At 42.1% G+C, this 21,654-nt stretch overlaps 2 protein-coding genes across 5 annotated transcripts; one reads left to right on the forward strand and one right to left on the reverse strand.

Annotated features, from left to right (window-relative positions):
* Positions 1 to 7,054: 7,054 nt before the first annotated feature.
* LOC146197975 (alpha- and gamma-adaptin-binding protein p34-like) lies at positions 7,055 to 17,382 on the reverse strand. Of its 4 annotated transcripts, XM_084593278.1 has the most exons (10): positions 17,107 to 17,381; positions 16,815 to 17,002; positions 16,648 to 16,747; positions 16,343 to 16,432; positions 12,876 to 12,944; positions 9,999 to 10,067; positions 9,844 to 9,939; positions 9,564 to 9,613; positions 9,135 to 9,195; positions 7,055 to 7,204 (listed from the first exon to the last, which is right to left on the reverse strand). In XM_084593278.1, exons 1-9 carry the CDS (start codon positions 17,174 to 17,176, stop codon positions 9,163 to 9,165), a joined length of 765 nt encoding a protein of 254 aa, XP_084449404.1. In that variant the 5' UTR covers positions 17,177 to 17,381; the 3' UTR covers positions 7,055 to 7,204; positions 9,135 to 9,162. The 4 variants fall into 4 exon arrangements, with proteins under 4 accessions (XP_084449404.1, XP_084449403.1, XP_084449402.1 ...); XM_084593277.1 differs by lacking the exon at positions 9,135 to 9,195 and having other exon boundaries at positions 9,999 to 10,064; XM_084593276.1 differs by lacking the exon at positions 9,135 to 9,195 and having other exon boundaries at positions 17,107 to 17,377.
* An 89-nt stretch (positions 17,383 to 17,471) lies between these two features.
* On the forward strand, positions 17,472 to 20,492 carry LOC146197976 (cilia- and flagella-associated protein 20-like). The gene is made up of 5 exons (XM_084593280.1): positions 17,472 to 17,794; positions 17,895 to 17,974; positions 18,085 to 18,196; positions 19,498 to 19,686; positions 20,012 to 20,492. The coding sequence occupies exons 1-5, from the start codon at positions 17,711 to 17,713 to the stop codon at positions 20,126 to 20,128; spliced, it is 582 nt and encodes a 193-aa protein (XP_084449406.1). The 5' UTR covers positions 17,472 to 17,710; the 3' UTR covers positions 20,129 to 20,492.
* The last annotated feature ends 1,162 nt before the right edge of the window (positions 20,493 to 21,654 follow it).

Here is a 21,654-nt window from a genome sequence, read left to right on the forward strand (position 1 = left end):
GATATAAAAAAAAAAAAAGCCATCACTTCAGAGCTTAAACCGCACCACATGCTTTATTTCCCAGAGACAAGATGTGCAATTACCACAACAGATCCTTCTTGTGGTTAAGTTTATTTTGACAGTTTTATGCTAAAAAAGCAACCCAGAAAGTTGGTGTACGTGGGTGTAAACTTATAAGTTATTCAATGTATTGTAAGATTGGGACTAAATTTTTCCTGTATTAATTATGCTTGATAACTCTGCATGTGACATTGTTAAACATGGGTCACCACATGCAATTTGCCAGCACTCGATAATTTGTAACTGAATTTTTATTTCCTAGTTTCGGTTTTATGTTGTCTAACGAAGATTTCAGTGTCAAGACCATGAGATCACATGACACATACAAAAGCTGCTATATATTCTCTGCTTTGTAGTTTCTATTTACATAAACTCTAGCACTAGGCTGCTCCATAAGCCGCAATGACCGTGACTAGACAAAGAGCTTTTCTACAGGTGTTTTTGTAGGATTCACGTTTGTCGCAATTTCAATGGCCAGAGTGAACCCAGGTCACTTCACTCCTCCAATGAAATAGAACCTTGCTTGATCTTTTATATGAAGCCTACACAAAATACCTCATGAAAGTCGTCCAAGTCTCCTCTGTTCATTCTACTAGTTGGCATTGAGGCAGTTGGGACATGCTTTGCAGAAACCATGTCTATCATGTCAATATGTACTAACTCTCGCGCCCTCAAAAAAGGTCTCTATGCAGTTCACCGATATTCTCCTGTTTAACAAAATTATTTCATGAACTATGTGTACATTTTAACAAGCTAGTGTGTCACTGGGGCATATGAAACAGTGCTTTGCACTACAGTTACTGCTGAAAAAGTATCTAAAATGTCTTTTGCTGTGAACAGAGTATCAAAAATGTCTTTTTTTCACCAAAATGAAACTCATGAAGGCACACCTTTGGCATGGTTTAGCAATTACAGACCACTTCAGTAAAACACTTTCGGGAGGTATCAGGTTCGATCCCTGGTGCTGCCAGATAATAGTAATAATTGGTTCACAGGAAAAGAAAGGAGCATTATCTGTCACACTTTTTTTGCAGACACCTGAACCGCACCGTAAGGGAAGGGAGGAAGCTGGGAGTGAAAGTGGGAAGAGAGAGGAGCAGTAGTGGAAAGCTACGGAGTAATTTTGACCACCTGGGGATCTTTAATGTGCATTGACATTGCACAGCACACGGACACCTCTCCATTGTGCCTCCATCGAAACGCAGCCGCTGGTACCCACCAGTTTTTCAATGGGTACAAGCTTTCCCGCGGCCTGGTACTCTGCTCTTTGGGGTGAAATGCTTGGGAAAGGGGACATAGGTCCCAAATAGTTGTGCCTATGGGACAGTGATACGTTGCGCCATTGGACAACAATAAGTCCAGCTTGCGCGGCAAAAGCCCGCATGTCCTGTCGTCTCTATATCTATGTGCCGTCATCGTTGCGCTTGAATTATTAGGAGGGGACCACTTCAGCTCCCCTCCCACACCACCCCTTCCATACACAAAAACAGGGCGCGGGAAATCTGGGTTAGACAATTTAGACCCAGATCCGTGAAACCTCGTTCATTCAATTGTCAATTCAACTAAGAGCATGGTCGATGTCCATGTGCCGTTGGATACTCGGCAAATTAGTGGGCTCGCACCGGTTAATTCGTAATTCAGTTGATGCAAAGCCAGCGACAGTCCAGAGCAGATCTCCCAGAACTCTTGCTGTCATGCATCACTGGTCTCTTACTTTATTTTGTGATAGCATCATGCTATTCTGACACCTAGCATATTTCTCTTGCATCCATGCACTTCCTCCGACCTTTCAAATACACTGAACCACCGCATTTTGCGGTGAAGCATTCCCGAAGTGTGATTGCAAAAATGGCCAAGGAGGCATGATTTTGGGGCAGTTCTTTGACATTCCTTATAGTGTGCGCAAAGCACTCAATGAAGCAGCAAAAAATGCCTTAGTTTTCATATTCTAGTGTGGTGCAAATTGTTTCTGGCAGTTTTGTAAGGTCATCCGATAATTCGATCGTTTTCCCAGTTTCTTGAAGGTCGAAATAACTAGGCTTTGCTGCAGGATGGCCAAAGTCCCAAATCAAAATTTAAGTGCCATTGCGAGTGGAACTACATGCACCTGCAACAAAGTGGTACCTGTTGAAAACCACTTTAAATAAAAGTGGTACCAGTTCATCTGAAGTGGTTCCACCTGGCAACCACTTTAGTGTAAGTGGTCTCATTAAGTTTGAAAAGTGGTTCCACTTAAAAACCACTTTGGTGTAAGTAATCTTGTTTTGTTTGAAGCAGTTTGAAAAACCACTAAAAAGTAAGCGTTGCCAGTTGGTCTTATGTGGTTCTACTTGGCAACCACCTTCATGCAAGTGATCTCATTTGGTTTGCAGTGGTTCCACTTGAAAACTGCTTTGGTGTAAGTGGCCTCAGTTTAAGGTCTACATCTGACATACTTTCACATGAATGTTTGCATTTCTGGCAAATAGACAGCACTAACATGGTTCTCGTAAGAGATGCTGGTAGTTTAAACTACTAAATTGCATTACCATCTGCACAGTCACTGTTGACAGAAATGCGTGAACCTTAATATATGAGAGCCTCGCATAGTATATATGAATGGGAGCAAAAGTGCTCGTGTAGAAGACAAAGTTTACATAGTGAGGCAGAAGGACGCACCGGCAAATTCACCTTCCTATTTCAGACAAGCCGAAGCAGTAGCTACCGCCTAGCCACAACTCATCTACACTTCGTCTTCTTCCCACGACCCGATGACCGATGATTATGTTCAGATGAAGTTCACTCACAGTGCTTACAATATTAGTGTCCGACTTGTTTCTTGTGCATGATAAATGCTTCCATGTTGAAAACAGTCAGCACAAGTTGTGTGCTGCAACTTGTCCACAGTCTCACCTGTTGAAAGAACTGAGTAGGTTCTAAAATGTCTTTCCATATTGGCAAAAGCTATCTTTGTCCCGACTTCCATGAAAGCAATGCAATTATCACTACATCAAACTGTGTCTCTCAGAGCCCGAGTCTCTTTGGGAGGTTAAACCCCGAAAACCAAACTACATCAAACCATTTGCAAGTGCATGGTTTATGTAGTATGTGGGACCTTTTGCAGGTGGATCCAGTTCGATAAACTGCTTTAAAGTTTCCCACTTTCATTCTTTACCTGGGATGGTCAGTGAAGCTCAAGACTTGTCAGCACGCCATCGTCTATATTCAAGAGCAGGGAGTATGAGGGTTGACCTCCCATTGTTCAGATTGGAGCTAGCGGCTGCAGCCTGTTGAAACACAGTTCTTTGGTAATTTGACTTCTGCAGAGTGCACACTTAGAAATTTCCAAGTTTAGATAGAAGTGCAACTCAAAGGGCACCTGTGTATTGTGTGATATCGGCATATGTCGAACACCATTTGGTCTAAATCAATCTGCCCATTTATCTCTTCATGATGTCGAAACCACAATTTGCAACAGTGGCTTAGGACACACGGCTACTGAGCAAAGAGACCTGGGTTCAGTGCCGGCCACGGTGGCCGCAGGTTGGAAGCTAAACATGAGGTGTCCAAGTATGGTGCTAATGTCGGTGCATGTCATTGAACCACAGGTAGTTGAAATTATTTGGAGGCCTCCACTAAGTGGTGGCGCAGTGGTTAGGGCGCTCGACTACTGCCCAAGGAGGTGGAATTGAATCCTGCCTGCGGAAGTCTCTTTTCGATGGAGGCAAAAAGCAAAATCTTATTCAGAAATGTGGCGCAACAAACACAAACACAAGAGAAGATACACAACACACGCGCACACTACCAACTGTAATAGGAATCTGAAAACACTTCCTCTTCACCACTCCTCCTCTTCTACACTCAGGCACATCTCATCTTCCTCTTCTTTGCCAAGGGGATAGTGGCACTTTCTTCCTCGCAGACGATAAACATCGTCCAAACATGGCAGTCACCAATCTCATCTTCCTCTTCTCTTCTTTGCCAAGAGGATAGTGGCACTTTCTTCCTCGCAGACCATAAACAACGTCCAAACATGGCAGTCACAAATTCTACACTGTCTTGTTACTCCACACCTCTGCTTTGCCCAGTAACTCATACCACGCTGGACAAGCAAATATCACCACATAGTCACGTAGTCATACACTAAAAACCACCGCCACACATATACAGTAGGACATGTCCATCCACACCACATAACTTGTGTAGTCCCTATGTATTGAAAAACTTTAACCTGCCAACGTCTAAGAAGCCCATGTACTTGAGGGAAAAAACTCTTTAAACTACCCTGGCCCCAAAACGTAAGAGGAGTCCAAGAATAACAGCTTTAGGCCAAGAATAACAGCTTGAGGCCCGATAATAATCTCATTCTTTGCATTACTCAAGAGGATTGCTCAATAAAAGTAAATTCTTTTCTACGTAAGCTCAAAGAAGCTTCACTAATACATCTTTCTTCTGTATCCAGTACGCCTCTAAAATTTCCCGTGCAATCTTATCCCGACTCTTTCCTAATATGTTTAGCCTGCTAAACAACGGCTCACACTTGCACTTCTGACAGTGCAGGGGTAAATTTGACCCCTTGCTATTTTTCATGGACTTCTTGTGTTCCCTCATTCTATCATTGATGCATCTTCCAGTTTGCCCTATATATACTTTACCGCACGTCAGAGGAACCTCATAAATCACTCCCACCCAACATCCAAAAAAACTCTTTGCATGCTCCTTATCGCATTGTCCTTTCTTTTTCTTCCCTATTAATGCACATAACCCACCCAGTTTTTGGGGGCAGAAAACACAACATGTTTGGACGTTGTTTATGGTCTGCGAGGAAGAAAGTGCCACTATCCTCTTGGCAAAGAAGAGGAAGATGAGATTGGTGACCGCCATGTTTGGACGATGTTTATCGTCTGGGAGGAAGAAGGTGCCACTATCCCCTTGGCAAAGAAGAGGAAGATGAGATGTGCCTGAGTGTAGAAGAGGAGGAGTGGTGAAGAGAAAGTGTTTTCAGATTCCTATTACAGTTGGTAGTGTGCGCATGTGTTGTGTATCTTCTCTTGTGTTTGTGTTTGTTGCACCACATTTCCGAATAAGATGCAGCACCAACTAGCCCCTCAAGCTGTTATTTTGCAAAAAGCAAAGCATCTGTGTGCTGTCAGTGCACGTTAAAGAACCCCAGGTGGTCAAAATTTCCAAAGTCCTCCGCTGTGGCATCTCTCATAGCTTGAGTCGCTTTGGGACGTTCGACCCCATAAACCAAACTAAATCATAAGCCAGCCATCTCCCCCTTTTGGCTGAGCTACAAGTACTTGGCACTATAAAACGGCTATTTTATAAGATGAGGCTCTCGTAAATTGTATGTCTGCTTGTAAAATGAAGATCAGAATGCAATATTGGCTTGCAGACAAGCAAACTGTGGATTTCAAATGCAGGAGTGCAGTTGCCAGCATAATTGCAGAGAGTAACATCTGTGGTTTAAGTGCTATAACACAGCTTTGCAGTAGGCTGCAATTTTTTAGTTTGGAAAGGAAGCATCAGTCTGTAGTACATAAAAATGCTTAAAAAGCAGGCATCATGCTTTTCGAAGCTAGCCTTTGCATGCTGCTAAACTGCCCTTACGTCACCAAAACAATTTCCCGTTGTTTATGCTGATGTATATTGGAATAGCACAAGCAATCGTACATAACATGAATACCTGCAAATGAAGGTAAGTGGCTCTCGGTTACGAAGAAATGTTAAGAACATTAACGGTGTCCACTCTTCTAAGTGTGCTTGAATGCCTCGTTACAATTTCTCACTCCCGAGGATGCACTCAATCGTTTGACCAAATTGGTAACATGTCCAAGTTTCTAGTGCTGTCGACAATGCAAAGAAATGGTCAAATCTGCTTGTTTTTACAAACTAGTTCACAACCCATTAGTAATAATTCTTTATGGAAAAAAATATGTGGCTCTAGAGTATTTGGATTCCCAACATCACACCAAAGAAAAAGTATTATAAATTTCATAACACAATTGCACAGCAGTGGATATGCAGCTGACGCATGCAGTCTCGTAAGTTTTCCAACAAAATGCTGGGCTATGTGATAGAGAAGAAACCTTCCATCACCAAAGCACAGTCCTTTTAAACATGACATATTGCACTTTACTATATAGTATATGGTTGTCTTGCATATTAAAGGGTCATTATTACAATACTGTGCAATGCAAGCAGCACACTGCAGTTGAATGAGTACAGATAAATTTTTGGTTGTGTGTTTTACTCTTTATAATGATGGAAAAGACACTGCTATAGACGGATCACCACATGCTATTTGCCTATGGCTACTAAATTGTTCATAATTGAAAAATTTTTTTTCTCAATTGTTTCCATTTCAGTTCCAAGAGGTGAACGACAGCTATGACATCCCAGGTCAAGTTTAGGTCACGCAAGAAATGCAAAAAAATATAATTGCTTCTTGTTATTTTATCTAAGTGCGATAATGATAATAGATGCAATAATAAAGCCAGCCTGCATCAAGAACAGGAATCGCAACAAATGAAGCTAGGATTACACAGCAGTTTATTCATCCATCATGTGACCTAGAGTGACAGCCATCACTTAGCTGTTAAAAAAAGAAAGCTGCAATTATAAATGCTTTAGTAGGTTGGTTGGTTTGTGGGGTTTAACGTCCCAAAGCAACTCGGGCTATGAGAGAAGCCGTAGTGGAGGACTCCGGAAATTTCAACCGCCAGGGGGTCTTTAACGTGCACCGACATCGCACAGCACACAGGCGCGTTGCTTTTCGCCTCCATCGAAAAGAATGCTTTAGTAGTCGTAGGCAATAGCCACATGGTGACCAATGTACAGCAATGTTTTACTCATCATTAACAAGAAAACAAATGCGTGCTAATGTTTTTTAAAACAAAATCCTTGCTTTGTTATGTCTTTATTGCTGTCAATACACCTGTCTAGACACTCCGAATGCCTTGTATAAAAGGCCTAATTTGTAGAATCTAAGCAAACACACTAAAAAAGATCATTTATATAACCCAAATGAACAGGCAAGTTTATTTCCAATTCTTGAAAATTTATGTACATGACTGTCCTACTTTTCACCCTCATCTTCAGAGCTAAGACCGCATATTTCATCTTCTTCACCTCCAAATGCCCTCCAGAACTGAATGGCAACCTGTGTGTAAAGAAGGCAGATATAGCAAAATGAACAAATCTCATGCTCACTAGTACCACTAATGGACATGCCCATTCAACACTCTTCAGTCAGACTGAAATTGCCCATATTTGCAGACAGCCTTCTGTGGCTATCCTGCTGAGGCTATGGGGTTGGGGCTTTCGTCATAGTGTTACTACACCAAGTAGTCCTGGCATATCTGACCTCAGTTGCAGTTTCAGTTCTGCCTTTACAATACAATATACATTTTAGAGCTGCTACCAATGCAGAGATGTGTTTCTTTATATAACTGAAGGTGCAGTTAAGAAATATCGCACACTAAGGACGTTCTCAAGACAAGTACACAGAAACTGACGAGTAGATGGTGTAGACGCAGCCCATGTGCGCTTTGTGGCACTGCCGACAGATGGTGTAGCTATTGACATTTGCATAGCATGTTGTCCTGGTGTTATAATGCCCTACACTAATGTTTTACTGGCTTGTATTGTAGCTTAATTTTGATGTAACATGAATAATTCAGTTATAGTATAAAGTTCCCGAGTACGATCCATGAAATTTCTGAAGGAACTGTACCATATTCTGCTGCGCAGTGAACTGGCGCATTTCCGCTCTAGCTTTGGCTGCATAGTCACTAAACATGGCAAAGGTCAAGATTTTTGCATTTATTTTTTTGGCTATGGGCTTACCATTTTTAATGCTATCATGTTGAAAGCCCCGTTCTCGAGAAATTCATTGGCACTGTCAGTGTTATAAGCAAGAAATCATGAGCATATCCTCTGGCAGGTCATAGCTGCAGGTGACATGCACAAGCACTGGCTGGATGGCAGATTGTGATGTCATGAGGCCACGACATGGCTGTGTCAGCAGGAGCTGCCAACTCTGACAGCTCTTTCAAGATGGCAGGTTGACGTGAGAATTGGACCCTCTGTGACGTCTCGGTCCTGAGTCAGACACGCTACCCTAGGCCACACTGGCCCGTTTGCACAGCATGTTTAAAACGGGGCTTTGTACCTGTATTCGGCAGTCTCTGTTTTGCGGTAACCTACACAGCGTGTTAATTAGCAGATGTAGGATAATAGAGGCACAAATTGAAGGATTGGCGATTTAGGGGGTAACAAATGGCACACGTGGGAACAAGCATCCACAAGGGGAGCCAGGAAATGGGAGCCATTCACGCTATTGCATCCTACCCTTAAACGCAGAGCTTGAGTGCCTTCCATATTTTTTTTGCAATTGCAGCTTATGGCCATTTATACCTGGATACCCTAAACATGCTTCCTGCTATATGGGAACTTCTGTTCTTCAAACGTGGGCCGCTATTTCTTCCTTCAAAACAAATTGGGTATAGGGCAGCGAGAAGCTAACAACAAAAGGACAAAGAGACGTAAGAGATTAAGATAGCAGTGGGCAGACCTTGCCTGATAATGACAAAACCAGTTATGACATTACCAGATCAAAAAGAAATTCCGATTCATTTTGGCAATAAAAACTGTACAAAAATGAAGTACACTGTATTGCAGTGAAGCTCAGGTACTGCCAGTACAGTCCATAAGCACGACTACATCAGTATGCATACCCTGACTGTCGTTTTGCCAGAGCTTGATTCCATGCTCAGTTGCTCAATGCTGTTTGCAGCAATAATCAATGTGTCCACTGATAAAAAAAAAAATTAAAATTCTAAGAAAATGTTTGTCCTGTCTACAGCAATGCTTACAGTCAATTCAATGAAGAGGTAATTTTCTTCACACTGCTTAAACTCCAGTGTGTGTGCGTGCCTGTGCATGTTCTTGAGCACCATGATATCTTTCCAAACCTTAAGCATGACGTTACAACTTTGGCAATAGCCACAACACTTGGTTTAGTTTATAACAACATGGCTGACTGCAACACAAATAAGCACTGAACACAGATGGTAAGAAGCAAAACTCACTGTTGTTGCCACCACTCTCATACCATGCTTAGTGAAGCTCTATTGCGGCTGTAGCTAGTACCTGCAATGATTTGCCTTGTACTGTTCTACATTTCAGTACAGGATAAGATCCTTTTAATACACATCTGCATCTTGAGAAGAGCTTCACATCTCTCATAATAGCTCTCAGAATTTGGCAAGTTCAATGCTTGGTACTTTTTCCTTCATGCAGAGGACTCTCTAATCTGAATTCACAAACATGCAATGCTTGAAAACTGCAAGTTTAAAACATCAACATAGCATTTTTGACTGCTGAAGGCACACTGTCGGCAGGCATGGTGACTCTAAAGCAGCCAATACTGTTCGGTCTTTACTCTGACATCACCATGGCACTACATGGTCTGATGGGCACGCAAGATGCACACCAACAACATAAGTTCTCTTGCTTACTTTTTCAGCAAACTTCTTGCGCTCTTCTCCAGAAAGCTTGTCAGCTTCCACTGTAAGCAAAATGAGAAACAGTCCACCATGATAACGTCTAATAGTCTGGCCTCTCCTTTTCTATAGCAACCCTTTACACATACAGTCAGAACTACATGGTGCAAGCAGTTTAGCGTGAAGAAAACATTTTGCCAAGTTGAATTACACTGAATCCTAGCACAAAAAAAAAGCAGCTTCAGAAGCAACTGGTTATATTAAAGCTCAGCCCAGAGAACGCTAAGTGTTGTACCTTTCATGTCCTTGAACTTCGCAAACAGTTCCTCGAAGCTCACGTCTTCGCCATCAGTGACCATGGCTTCTGTGAACAGCTTCAGGTCCCTATCAGCTGCAAAAAAAAAATACAAGTCATCAATGACACAATAAACCACAAAAATAAATGCTTACTCTCTCCACTATCTCCTGCAGATAGCCTTGAGCACTGACTCGTGGTTCTGCTGGGCCCAGGAGTTTCTGCTATATAAAAGAAATAATAGTAATAAAGACACCATATGTGGGTATCTCTAATGATGGACGTCATAGTGGAGGGCTCCAAAAATTCCGAAATGGCTCTGGCTATGATGGACATAGTAGAGGGCTCCAAAGATTTCGATCATCTGAAGTTCTTCAACATGCACTGACATTAGAAGGAAGCAAGTTTCACTCACTAATAAACAGGACCAAAGGAGAGCATCATTACCGTTCTGTGTGAGCAAAAATAGGTTTGCTTTTCTTGATATAGGTAATCTACATGAGACAACACGTGTAGTGCCAGAAAAATGTGTGAATGAATTACTGATGTGGTAGAGTGCATGGAAAACAGGTAAACAACTGAATTTTCTGCACATGACAAGTGGCAGGAAACTAAGCGATATTTTCACTGGTGTTACAATTCAATGCCAAAAGTATCGCGAAAAAAATGAAGTGCATGCCTAATTTTGCATGTCTAGTTTTGAAAGAAATCTGTAGATCAAAATATGGTTGTATGTGTTTGTTCGGAATGATCCACAAGACATAAGTGAACAATGATTGCTTTAGTAACTCGTCCGAGTCTGGTATATAAGTTACAATTTTTGTCTCACAGAACAGTGCCTGTGATATTGCAAAAGAATTGCAGTGTTGTGGCTGTTTATTAATTATAGTTATTCCAGATATTGAAGCAGTCTAGCATAACAATAATCAGAGGTTTTATTGCAGCTTTTGTATTCCTGATATAACCTTAACATTGCCTCAATTTGTCTTTGATGTCACAGGTACTTTTTAGTGGTTGAAACCAAAACTGGAACATCAGAGAAATATTTGAGCAAGAAATTAGACCTCGCAAATTATTTACCAGGTGCAGGAATCCCACATGGTGAGCTATGCATACCAAAGTTTCATGCACCAGTTGATCGAACAAAACCCACAACTAAAAATTTGGTAATATTTACAGGAAGTTCACTCTCTGCAGTGACACTAATTCACATACTCGGCCTAAACCCTAAATGCAAACTAACCCTAAATGAAGGCCGAACGGCCATAACGTAGTCTGGGCTGCACACAATGCCTCCTTGATACGGGGTCTCCATGATACAGAATGCACGTCACATATTCCTCACCTCACCTTTTTTATTGGGTGGACCTTGGTGCAAGTGGGGATCTGTGCTTGTAATATCTCCCAGGAACCAATATGTGTGCACACAAACACGATCCAGCTTACATGTATGATCCATTAACAAACAGTGAATACGCTAGTGCTATCTTTGATCATCGCCAAACTAACCTTATAACAGCTCTTGAATCTGTACAGAACCGTGCTACTCGCTTTATCCTATCAAACTACTCAAGATATTCTAGCATATCTGCATTAAAGCTTCAACTTCAACTTCCTTCTCTTGCTTCCTGTCGCCAAATTTCACGCCTCTGCCTTTATCACAAGTTCTTTCATAGTTCACCTCGTGACAGCCAGCTCATCCAACCTGTACGTCGAACATCCCGCACAGGCCATTCTAACAGCGTCATCCCGCATCGTGCCCACACTACTACATTCCAGGTCTTTTTTCGTGTACACAGCTCGCAACTGGAATGACCTTCCCAGCAGCCTTGCCCTAATCTCAGACTCTGCTCATTTCAAGACTGCCATCGAAGAAGCCTCATCACCTTTGTAATCACTTCACAAAAACCATTGTTAACCGCCGTTCAAGTGCCCACCCCTCATGTAATGTCCCATCTGGGGGCCCTTGAGGTTCTAATAAATAAATAAACATACTATGCAGACTACTTAAGCATGAAGGTACTGGGCATCGAACTGCTGCATACTATTTGTTTCATCTTGCATCCACCGCAGGACAAATAGTATTGTCATAGGAAGAGGTGTGCAGGTGTAACCATATCCCAAAAGTGAGAATGAAGAGTGAATGGTTTCCTCGAAACTTGTGCTACAGTAAAACTTCATTACAAGAGACACTCAAGGGACCCAAAAAAGATGTCTCTTGTAGCCAAAAATTCTTACCAACTCGTATGTGCGGCAGTTTAGATTCCCTTATTTAAATTCTGTTCCATATCAGTGTCCTTTTTTTGCTGCAATATGTCAGGAACCAAGAAGGAATGCCTCTTGCTGACTTCTCAGTTACGAGGAGGCACTCTTTCTTGATTCCTGACATAATGCAACAAACAGAAGACACTGATATGGAATAGAATTTAGTCTGACAAGGAAATCTAAACTCCCACACATACAAGTTGGTATGAGTCAGCTGCATTGTTTGAGCATACCTGGGTAAATTGTGTCTCTTCTAAATAGTGAAGAAGTTACTTTAGGGACCAGCAAAAGTTGTCTTTAGTAACAGAGTGTCTCTTGTAACCATGTCTTTTGTATGCAATGTTGTTAACATGGCAAACATAAGAAAACCAAACAAACTATTTTCAAATGTCTCTTATAACCAAGTGTCTCTTGTAATCATGTCTCTTTTAACAAGATTTTACTGTATTAACAACAAACACCTGCAATGCTGAGACTTGTGCAAGCTAGTTATACAACCCTGAGATGCAAACGACTGCTAAATATGGTGTGTTGGAACATGCTGATAAAGTTGCGCAACACCCACAGATAAAACATGCTGTTTCTACGTGAGTGCATGCTGGGGAACTACAAAACTAGAAGTGCTAGTGAAGTTCACTGCGCAAACAAAGATTGTATTGGGACTTTGGAAATTTCTTCAGTTTACAGGCATACTTACAGACTGGACTTTACTGTGAACAGCAACAGACTGCAAAGCAGCACTATATGCAAGTTTGTGATTTTCTTACCTTTCATCTCAAGCTGAGGCCACGGATGTGCATGGAGTGCTTCAACAATTCTCTTGACCCCAGTTGCATCTGGTACAATACACATCAAAGTCAGCTATAAGATAATACCGAGGAATGAGGCATCCACCTGACAAACCCCAATTTCACAAAAATGAGGGAACGGCTCTAAACTGGAGTCTCAAGCTAACATGCTCTTTTAAAAATGACGCAGAAGCATGTCCAAGCAAAAAGGAACACACATAATACCTAGACAGAAATACCTAAGTTGTTCTAGTCATTTCTAAACCCAGGTGAAAATTTGAAGTGGGAAACTTTAAAGTGTCTCGTCGAACTAATTCCATTTGCAAATGGTACCTGCTCCAACACCGGCATGAAAGAGGTTCCATTTGCAAATGGTCCCACATGTTATATAAACCCCTTGCAAATGGTTTGATGTATTGATAACCACATATAATTTCATGGAATTTAAGCCACATAGAAGCTTTTCATTTAATGCTAACTAAAATGAAATGATGTGAGATGTCAGACACTAATATCAACTTTATGTGCATTCCACTGAACACACTTTTGCTGCAATTTATAAGTATCCTCTCTCTGCGATATTCTTGTACCTGCGCCAGTGATACTTGCCCATTGAAAGTTATTTCATACGCTTCTGTTCGCAGTAATTGTGCAGATGGTGAATGCAATTCATTATGTTAAACTGTCAATGTCTCTTATTACAAGAACCATGTTATCTTCCAGAAATGCAAACATTCATTATGAAAATATGTCACAAGTGGACCTTAAACTGAGACGTGTTACAACAATATTGTTTCATGTTTTTGTAAGAAAAGTCTCATTCATATCCCTTGTCAATTTTGGTCATTGTCTCATGAAAATATCATTTCAAGTTAAAAAAAAAAGGGAGTGCAGTGAGTGCGCAGGGCATTACTTAGCATTACCAGGTGCGGGAATGCAGCATCTTTAAAACACACTTTCCTGTTGTCCAGTGCAGTGTGGAATGAACTATAAAGATTCAAACATTAAGAAATAATATTGCAGCATGTGATTCTCACAATGCAAGACCTTCTGTATCCTTCTGTATTAATTAAATGTATCTATCCTGCTCCAGAAAAATCCAAACTTCTTCTCAACTAAACTTCATACCAGCACACTCATAACCCCCTAATCTCCCTCTATTTCTATGGTACTGCCATTCCCATCATCAACAAATGCACAGTTCTTGACCTTCCTTTGCATGCAAGTCCTCTACTGTGCTGTTGTCTCTAGACACTCGGTAACTCACCTTCTGTGGCGTGTGGTCACCTGGCGTGTGGTCACATACTTGCCTTCAACAAGTTCCTGTACTTTACAAGCGTTGAAGTGCAGGCTAGTTGGTTGCTCATAGGAATAAACAGCGCGGACGATGAGGACAAAGATGAGTTTGTGTCTGCGCTGTGTTTGTGTCTTTATCATCTTTGTCCTCATCCTTCACGCTGTTTATTCCTGTACTTTAACCATACATTCCCTTCGCCCACACTTAGCTAAACATCCCCAAGACTGCACTGGTGTGGGCCTCTAAACGGTCGCTCTAAATCTTCCTATCACAACCTCTACCCCTAAGCTCTTTGCCATGGGCCCGTCTCTTCCTCTCCACTCTCTCATCAATCTTCACTAGGACTCCCAACTTGCTTGACTTTTCCTCGCCCATCAAGGCCAGTGCTTACCTGCTCATTTTCACACCATTGCCATCTCCAATGCAACCTCTTCCCATCATAACCCAGCTTCTAACCTTTGTATCCTCCCCCTCTTATAAGATATGCCCCTTGTCCTCCAAGCCATTTGTCATCACATGGCCACCATTCTCCACTCTTCGCTACACACGGAGTGTCCTACACAGATGCCTCCCTTTAAGCGAAAACCTTTCCAGGCTCATGGGCTCCGGAAATGTTCCCAGGAAATGTTCACACAAACTGACAGTTAAGAAAAAAAAGATTACACTGGTTCAACTCTGATGAACTGAGTGTGGAGTGAAAGCTTTGGCTGCAGGCGACCAAGCATTGCATCGAACACTACCAGCGTTTTAGGTGGTGGTGTTAAAGTTGTTTATTGCATCTAAATATGGGGGACACTTAAGCTCCGCCTTTAAGGACATGACACAATAGCATAGGCTACAAGCCCAGATATAAGCCCTGCTTTAGCCAAGCTATATCAACGTGCTTTAGTGGCCTGTAGGGGTAACGTGAATACCAGGGTCCTGGCAGGCTGATTCTGACATAACCGTCCCATGTGAAACAAGAGACCCAAGTTGGCAGCTCCTGCCACGGTGCCACGTCAATGGCTTGAAAACCTACAGTAGTGTAGCTTTCGCTAAAAACATTTGTCTCCACAGGGAATCAAACAACTACCCCTCTGATCCCCAGCCGAGCGCACAAACCAGTCGGCCACGCCAGGCTCGTAAGAAACCGATTGTAATTCTTGTCTAGAGTGAGGATAATAGTAGTGATGACGACGACGATGCAGTCAGTAACAATGACAGTGATGATAGCAGTGATAGCAATTACAGCAAATTTAGTTGATAATGATGACAGTAGCGATAGTGATGATGATAGTATGAATGACAATGATGGTGCAGTTAGTGAAAACAATCCTGTAAAGTGGTTTTTGACTTAAACAGTTTTGTAACTTTATCGTGGTTCCTCGGGGATCCTACGCTTTGTGCCATCCGTTTCTTAACCTCTGAAACCCACACAGTGGCCGGCTCATCCACCCACTGGATGCACTGTCTCTCTATTCTTGCCATTGTTCATGCCCTCCTTCCCTCTCTTCTGGAGTACACAGTGTACTCCAACTCACAAGCTGCTCTCTGCCACAGACAGAAGCACATGCTAATCCCCTGACCCAAGCCTCTTAAGTAGGTGGGATACTCCCTGTGCCACACTGTTGAGAAACTACCGCTAGCTTCATTTCAATAAACGCCTGTACTCACCCTTTCATCCATCACTCACCATGCCCCAGAGTAACCTTCCCCAGCACATCCAAATTAATGCTCATTACCCCCTCCTGCCTCTACCTTTATCTCCATCGATGCGGCCCTCCTTTCCTAACAGTCCCTTCATCTTCGCAAATCTATGACATTTCCTCTTTTAATGCCTGGGTGCTCAGCAGTCGAGTTTCTATCCCTCCCTTTCGATCACCAGCTGGCTCGGCTGGACTGCCATTGAGGGCAAGAACAGTGTCTACAAGTCGCCCAGCTAGTCAACATACTCGGCCTGTAATTTGTGGCTGCATAATCTTCTACAATAACTACTACTACTACTACTACTACTACTACTACTACTACTACTACTACTACTACTACTACTACTACTGCCATTAATTTTTTTTTTCTACTACTACTAAATTAGATGCATCCAATGAAATTGCTAACTTTTCAGTCTAGTCTAAAACTTAAATGGTGACTAAAGCTGAATAAAGAGCATTACCTTCCTCATCATCTTCGTGGTCTGGCCGTGTTTCAATCAATTCACAACTCCGTTCGATGCACCACTCCAAAACCTGCTGCCTTGAAAGCCCTGGAATAAAGTTTTGTCTCATTAGTTTTTTAAAGGCTCACAGTGTCCATGACAGTGGACGCAAAGTACTAATGAAGATTGTGTTCAAGTTTCAGTAGTTTTGCAGCTAAATCCAGAACACCTGGACGATAAGTTAACATGGCCACTGCTTAGTAACCGGCTGCAGTCAACTAAATTATGCGTATTACAATTTAAGCTATGTCGTCGTTGCTTGCCTTGAGGTTCCGCTGCGGGTGGGCACCGGCCGCAGACGAGGAGCACAACATCGCAAGGACATTTTTCGATCCACCTGGCAGCCAAATCCAAGGTGTCTTTCTGGTGTGAGACATGCGACAATCAATGAGCGGTACTGATGAGCGCGCGTAGAAGCAGATACACCCACCTGGTTTGGGTCGAACAGTACTATGAGGCCATGAATGTTTTCAGCGCTGTCGTCGTAATCAACCACAGACGCTGCCGTCGTGTGAAGGTAGACAGTAGCTGTGTAGTATTTAGTTTCGATCGCCCATGGGAACGCCTGGGCACCCTCGGAAACGTGGAGAGGTGAAACAGATAGTGGGTGCACAATTTCTGTGATTGCAGGCATAAAAGCAACAAGGCAGTAAATACCCAAGAAATCAAGGTTTGAAATGATCAGATATACTGCACTGCAACGAAATATTGGATCACCTAACCTTTTATGAGAACGTCAGTGCTGTCATTACAGCAGCTAACTACAAGACAGCCATCCAACTTTCCGTTCATTGTTGCGGGTCCCAGCCGGCTTCCACAGCGTCAGCCGGTCACTAGTGACCGCTGCTGATGCAGTAATACATTTCACCCAATTTTCCGATGTCTCACGTCAAGGAAAAATTGGGAAATGCAGAAGAAACCGCGGCCACAGAACAGCGAGTTTTCCGCCGCTTTCACAGCGCACCGGACGACGATAGACGGATGAAGTTGGTAACATTAACATCCCATTTGAAACAGGATGGTGACAATCGCCACTTGGTCAACTTGTCTTTCGGCATTTAAAAATGTGTTCAACGTTAACACGTTCGTCATTATCTTGCACTATTTTTATTAATTTCATTTCGACTATGTTGTTCAACTCTAATATATTGTTGTTTTAGCTCTTAACTGGTCATGTTTGTGTTGTTTTTTTTTTCTCGCATCGCAACGCAATCGACGACGAAATCACTCAACGCCGCGAAACCGACGCGCTAGGTTACCATGCGGATTGTGTGTTTACACCTTTTATCTTACGTCTTGCAGTAAGAACAGTAGTTTGCTTTCAGCATGTTCAAGAATACATTTCAGAGCGGGTTTTTGTCAATACTGTATAGCATTGGAAGCAAGCCACTTCAAATCTGGGATAAGAAGGTAGGGTACTCACCGAATGTGTCCGCAATGCGGTGTGTACAAAATGAAAACATTGGTTTTCCTGATGGCCACGGAGCTAAAAAGCTTTAAATACTTGCAGGTTAAAAATGGGCACATAAAAAGAATCACTGACAACGACATCCAGTCATTCGTGCTCGAAATTCTCGGTACAAACGTGAGGTAAGCACTCCAACTTGAACTTTGCTGGCATGATCAGTACTCGCCTTTTTATGCCATAATTAAACAAAGTCTAATTTTCATGTCATTTTTGTTCTTTTCCCAAACGTTAGCACAACTTTCATCACGTGCCCTGCTGATCCTAGAAAGACTCTCGGCATCCGGCTTCCTTACCTCATCATGATTGTCAAGAACATGAAGAAATATTTCACGTTTGAAGTGCAGGTAATAGCCGGGGTTTGGGGTACTCTATTGATTATGGGACCTATTTTATGCAGTGGTTTCTATAGGCTTTCATTTTATTTTATATCAGTGAAAATGGCTGAATATGAAATGGCCACAACATTCACGTTGGTGCACTTGCTGGTTTTAAGATGGAGATTGTGGATACCTGAAACAAAAGCATCTAATGATATTTCAGGTTACAATTTCTACTAGGCAGCTTTCGCATTAATAGGATGTTAAAAATGGTGTGTGTGTGTGTGTGTGTGTGTGTGTGTGTGTGTGTGTGTGTGTGTGTGTGTGTGTGTGTGTGTGTGTGTGTGTGTGTGTGTGTGTGTGTGTGTGTGTGTGTGAGAGAGAGAGAGAGAGAGAAAAAGATTGACACATGCTTAAAAATGCAAGGCTTACTGATATTTCGACACTGGGAGGAAAAAAAGAAGGCAGTTGATGGTACCAATGGAGGGCTGTACCTTACAGCCTAACCTGGAACCATTGGTCTTCTGGCTCTCTCCCCCAAATGAAGGAACAGTTGAAAGATGCATGTCGTAAACTAATACTATAAGCGCAAAAAAGATTACGCAGAAGGCAAGAAAGACTGGACAGGCACCCTGACCTGTCTTTTCCGATGTGTAGTCTTTGTTGCGCTTATATATACGAACATGAACCAACTAGCCCCGCAACACATTACTAGAACATGCTTTATGTCCTTCAAGAGGCCTGAATTCCCCTGAGAAAAACCAAGCACTCCACTTTCATTTTAATATAACACCTTTTATTCCATTATTGAGGCCCTAGTTATAAGTATTTGTTATGTGAAGAGCAGTGTGGTCAGTAGCAGTAGTACTCCATACAGAGGGAATAAAACAAACTGCACTGATGGCTTCTAAACATCTGTGCATAAGTCTCATGAGGTGGCCTGGTTGGTGTTTGCATGAGGTAGGAGAAAAGGGGGGGAAATACAAGATAAGAAATAGATGAGACAGGTGCTTGTACTGTGCATTGTTTTCTGCTGTAGTTTCAAGTATGTACACAAAATTCCAAAATAAATGTTCACCTGCTAGGTCGCATAGGTATGCCAATATCTTGGCTAATTACATATTGTGCAATACTTTTGCATGTTTAATAATAAAGTTTTATTGCTAAGTGTAAAATTATTACTGCACAGAATGTTCCCTAGACTCCTAAAATTCCATGTACCCATTTTATAAAAAGCATAATTCGTAAGTAAAGGAACACACTTGTTGTTGGCTGTAATCTTTATTGAAGTGCTTTCAGGCATGTCAACAGGTTGTCTTACTGCACAGATCTTAGACGACAAAAACGTCCGTCGCCGTTTCCGTGCTAGCAACTTCCAAAGCACAACAAGGGTGAAACCATTCATCTGCACCATGCCCATGCGCCTTGATGAAGGCTGGAACCAGATTCAGTTCAACCTTGCAGACTTCACACGCCGTGCCTATGGAACCAGCTATGTGGAAATGTTGCGAGTGCAGGTAGGAAGGTTGCTTCACTGATTGATGGTTGTACATGACTGCGCATTTACATGGCCACTGCATTTACTTCTACCTGTTGCAGCTTACCTTCTGTTTAAATTTCATTTGTGAATGAAGTTGTAGTGTCATTTATGTTGGAAGCATAGCATGTGGCTTTTGCAAAAAAGTACCTTTGATCTTGTGGCTTGTCTTAAGCGTGGTTTCTTGTGGGAGTTGTGTGAATTGTACACCTCCTATACTGTAATGGGAACTGTGTACAAAGTAACTACTTGTATGATAAATGAATTCTGTAAATGCATTAAATATGTCTCTTAATTCTTTCCAGATACACGCGAACTGCCGCATTCGGCGAGTGTACTTTGCAGACCGCCTGTACTCTGAAGATGAGCTGCCTGCAGAGTTCAAGCTCTACTTACCAGTCCAGGCCAGGGCTAAAGTGTAAATTTTCTTGTCATGTGTTTGAGCACTACTGTATTGCTTTGTACAGACTTTCTTGTGGACATTATTAAAGGGATAATGAATGCATATTTTGCTGCTGAGGTTCTTGGTGCGAAAGGTGGCTGTAGTGCTAAATGGTAACAAAATATTTGTTTTTGAACATATTCATCAATTGCTGTACAAAGTAACCGACCTTAAAAGCTCCGACAATTCTATGTAAATCCTCATGGGCATGCCCCTGTTCTTTCCTTACTTTTAAATGTTCAGAGGTGTATTTGTTAATGCATATAAAACCTAAATTTAAATTGACCTGTTTATAAAGGTGTACTCAAGAGAGATCAAACTGCATTAAATTGTTTGTGCATTCACTTAGTTATGGTCAGTCAACATCCATTGAAACATTTGTTCAGGCTACTCAGACAAAGTGCTTTATGACTGGATATATAAAAAGCCAACTAGATCAGCCTCACTGCACTTACATTAATAACATCGTAGAAATAAAGCATTTGTCAGAAGTCTATGAGCTAGCAGTTGAAGGCCGGAAGGACGCTGTCCGTGTAGAAAAATGTTGGAGGGGTGACCAAGTTTCCAGTAGCTGCTGAACGATGGCTGCGGTGTCATAGACGAGTTGTGGTCACGTTAGACATGAATAAAATTGTCATATAATCACAGCTTATTCATCTTTTGTTTTGCAGTTCCACCTTTTGGACATGGTTGCATAAGAGTGGATGTGGATTAAAAGAATAAAAGCAGTGACCATACTTCTTCTATCTGCGCGCCTTGCGTGACCTGAGCACGTGTATGACACTGCAATCATCGTTTGACCTTAAAAACCGGCAATGCAGGAGAGAAAAAAATGCAGTTTTAAATTATATATCGCCTTTTCGTGCGTTCATGTTTTGCAATGCTCTGCACATTGTGGTGATGGTGCTCCTTGAGCAATACGAGCACACGGATGCTGCTGCTGTTCTGCTCTTTCAAGAACTGGTGCAAATCATCCTGCTTTCCTTCCTGCCTATTTGGCCTCGCATTTTAATTGGGCCCCGGGCCGGATTATCCAGTGTTGAAATGAACCGGGCCCCGAGTTCCCTGGGGCCCCCCATGAGCAGAAAAAAATGGAGAATTTTGAGCCTCTGTCAGAAAAATAGAAGTCATCTTCCTGATTTTCCATGATTAAAATTGAAGCTTATGCACTGCATAGTCGACTGGTTCAAAAGCTATTTGCCACATTGTACACCTAATCCCGAAGCCAGCCTCATATTTCGCCACTAAAAGTAAAAGAAATCTTTGTACTCTCCCAAATAGACAAAAAACATCCAAAACTTTTAGCTCATTCTAACTGGTTTCAGCTGGTCCCAGGTTCCTTATGCTTACCAGCTGGAAGGCAGCGGATCTCAGTTGGTGGTCAAGTGGAATCAAAGGGATCTCGCTGGTTTTCAGTTGGGAGTCAGCTCATACCAGCTGCTAAACCGACTGACCTCTGACATTATTGCTGTTGAGGTCAGTTGTGTATTTTATTAATCTGAGCGT

The sequence above is a fragment of the Amblyomma maculatum genome, chromosome 2, assembly GCF_055883805.1.
Source record: "Amblyomma maculatum isolate TAMU_Amacu chromosome 2, ASM5588380v1, whole genome shotgun sequence".
NCBI classification, from domain to species: domain Eukaryota; kingdom Metazoa; phylum Arthropoda; class Arachnida; order Ixodida; family Ixodidae; genus Amblyomma; species Amblyomma maculatum.

Bases quoted from the DNA above. Each gene is read 5' to 3' on its own strand.
- LOC146197975 (XM_084593276.1), bottom strand. From the start codon at position 17,176: ATGAACGGAAAGTTGGATGGCTGTCTTGTAGTTAGCTGCTGTAATGAC. The intron at 17,003-17,106 runs GTTAGGTGATCC...CTGCAATCACAG, and splicing joins CACTGACGTTCTCATAAAAG to AAATTGTGCACCCACTATCT. The intron at 9,940-9,998 runs GTAAGCATTTAT...TTTTTTTTGCAG, and splicing joins TGCAGGAGATAGTGGAGAGA to CTGATAGGGACCTGAAGCTG.
- LOC146197976 (XM_084593280.1), top strand. From the start codon at position 17,711: ATGTTCAAGAATACATTTCAGAGCGGGTTTTTGTCAATACTGTATAGC. The intron at 17,975-18,084 runs GTAAGCACTCCA...CCCAAACGTTAG, and splicing joins ATTCTCGGTACAAACGTGAG to CACAACTTTCATCACGTGCC. The intron at 18,197-19,497 runs GTAATAGCCGGG...CTTACTGCACAG, and splicing joins ATTTCACGTTTGAAGTGCAG to ATCTTAGACGACAAAAACGT.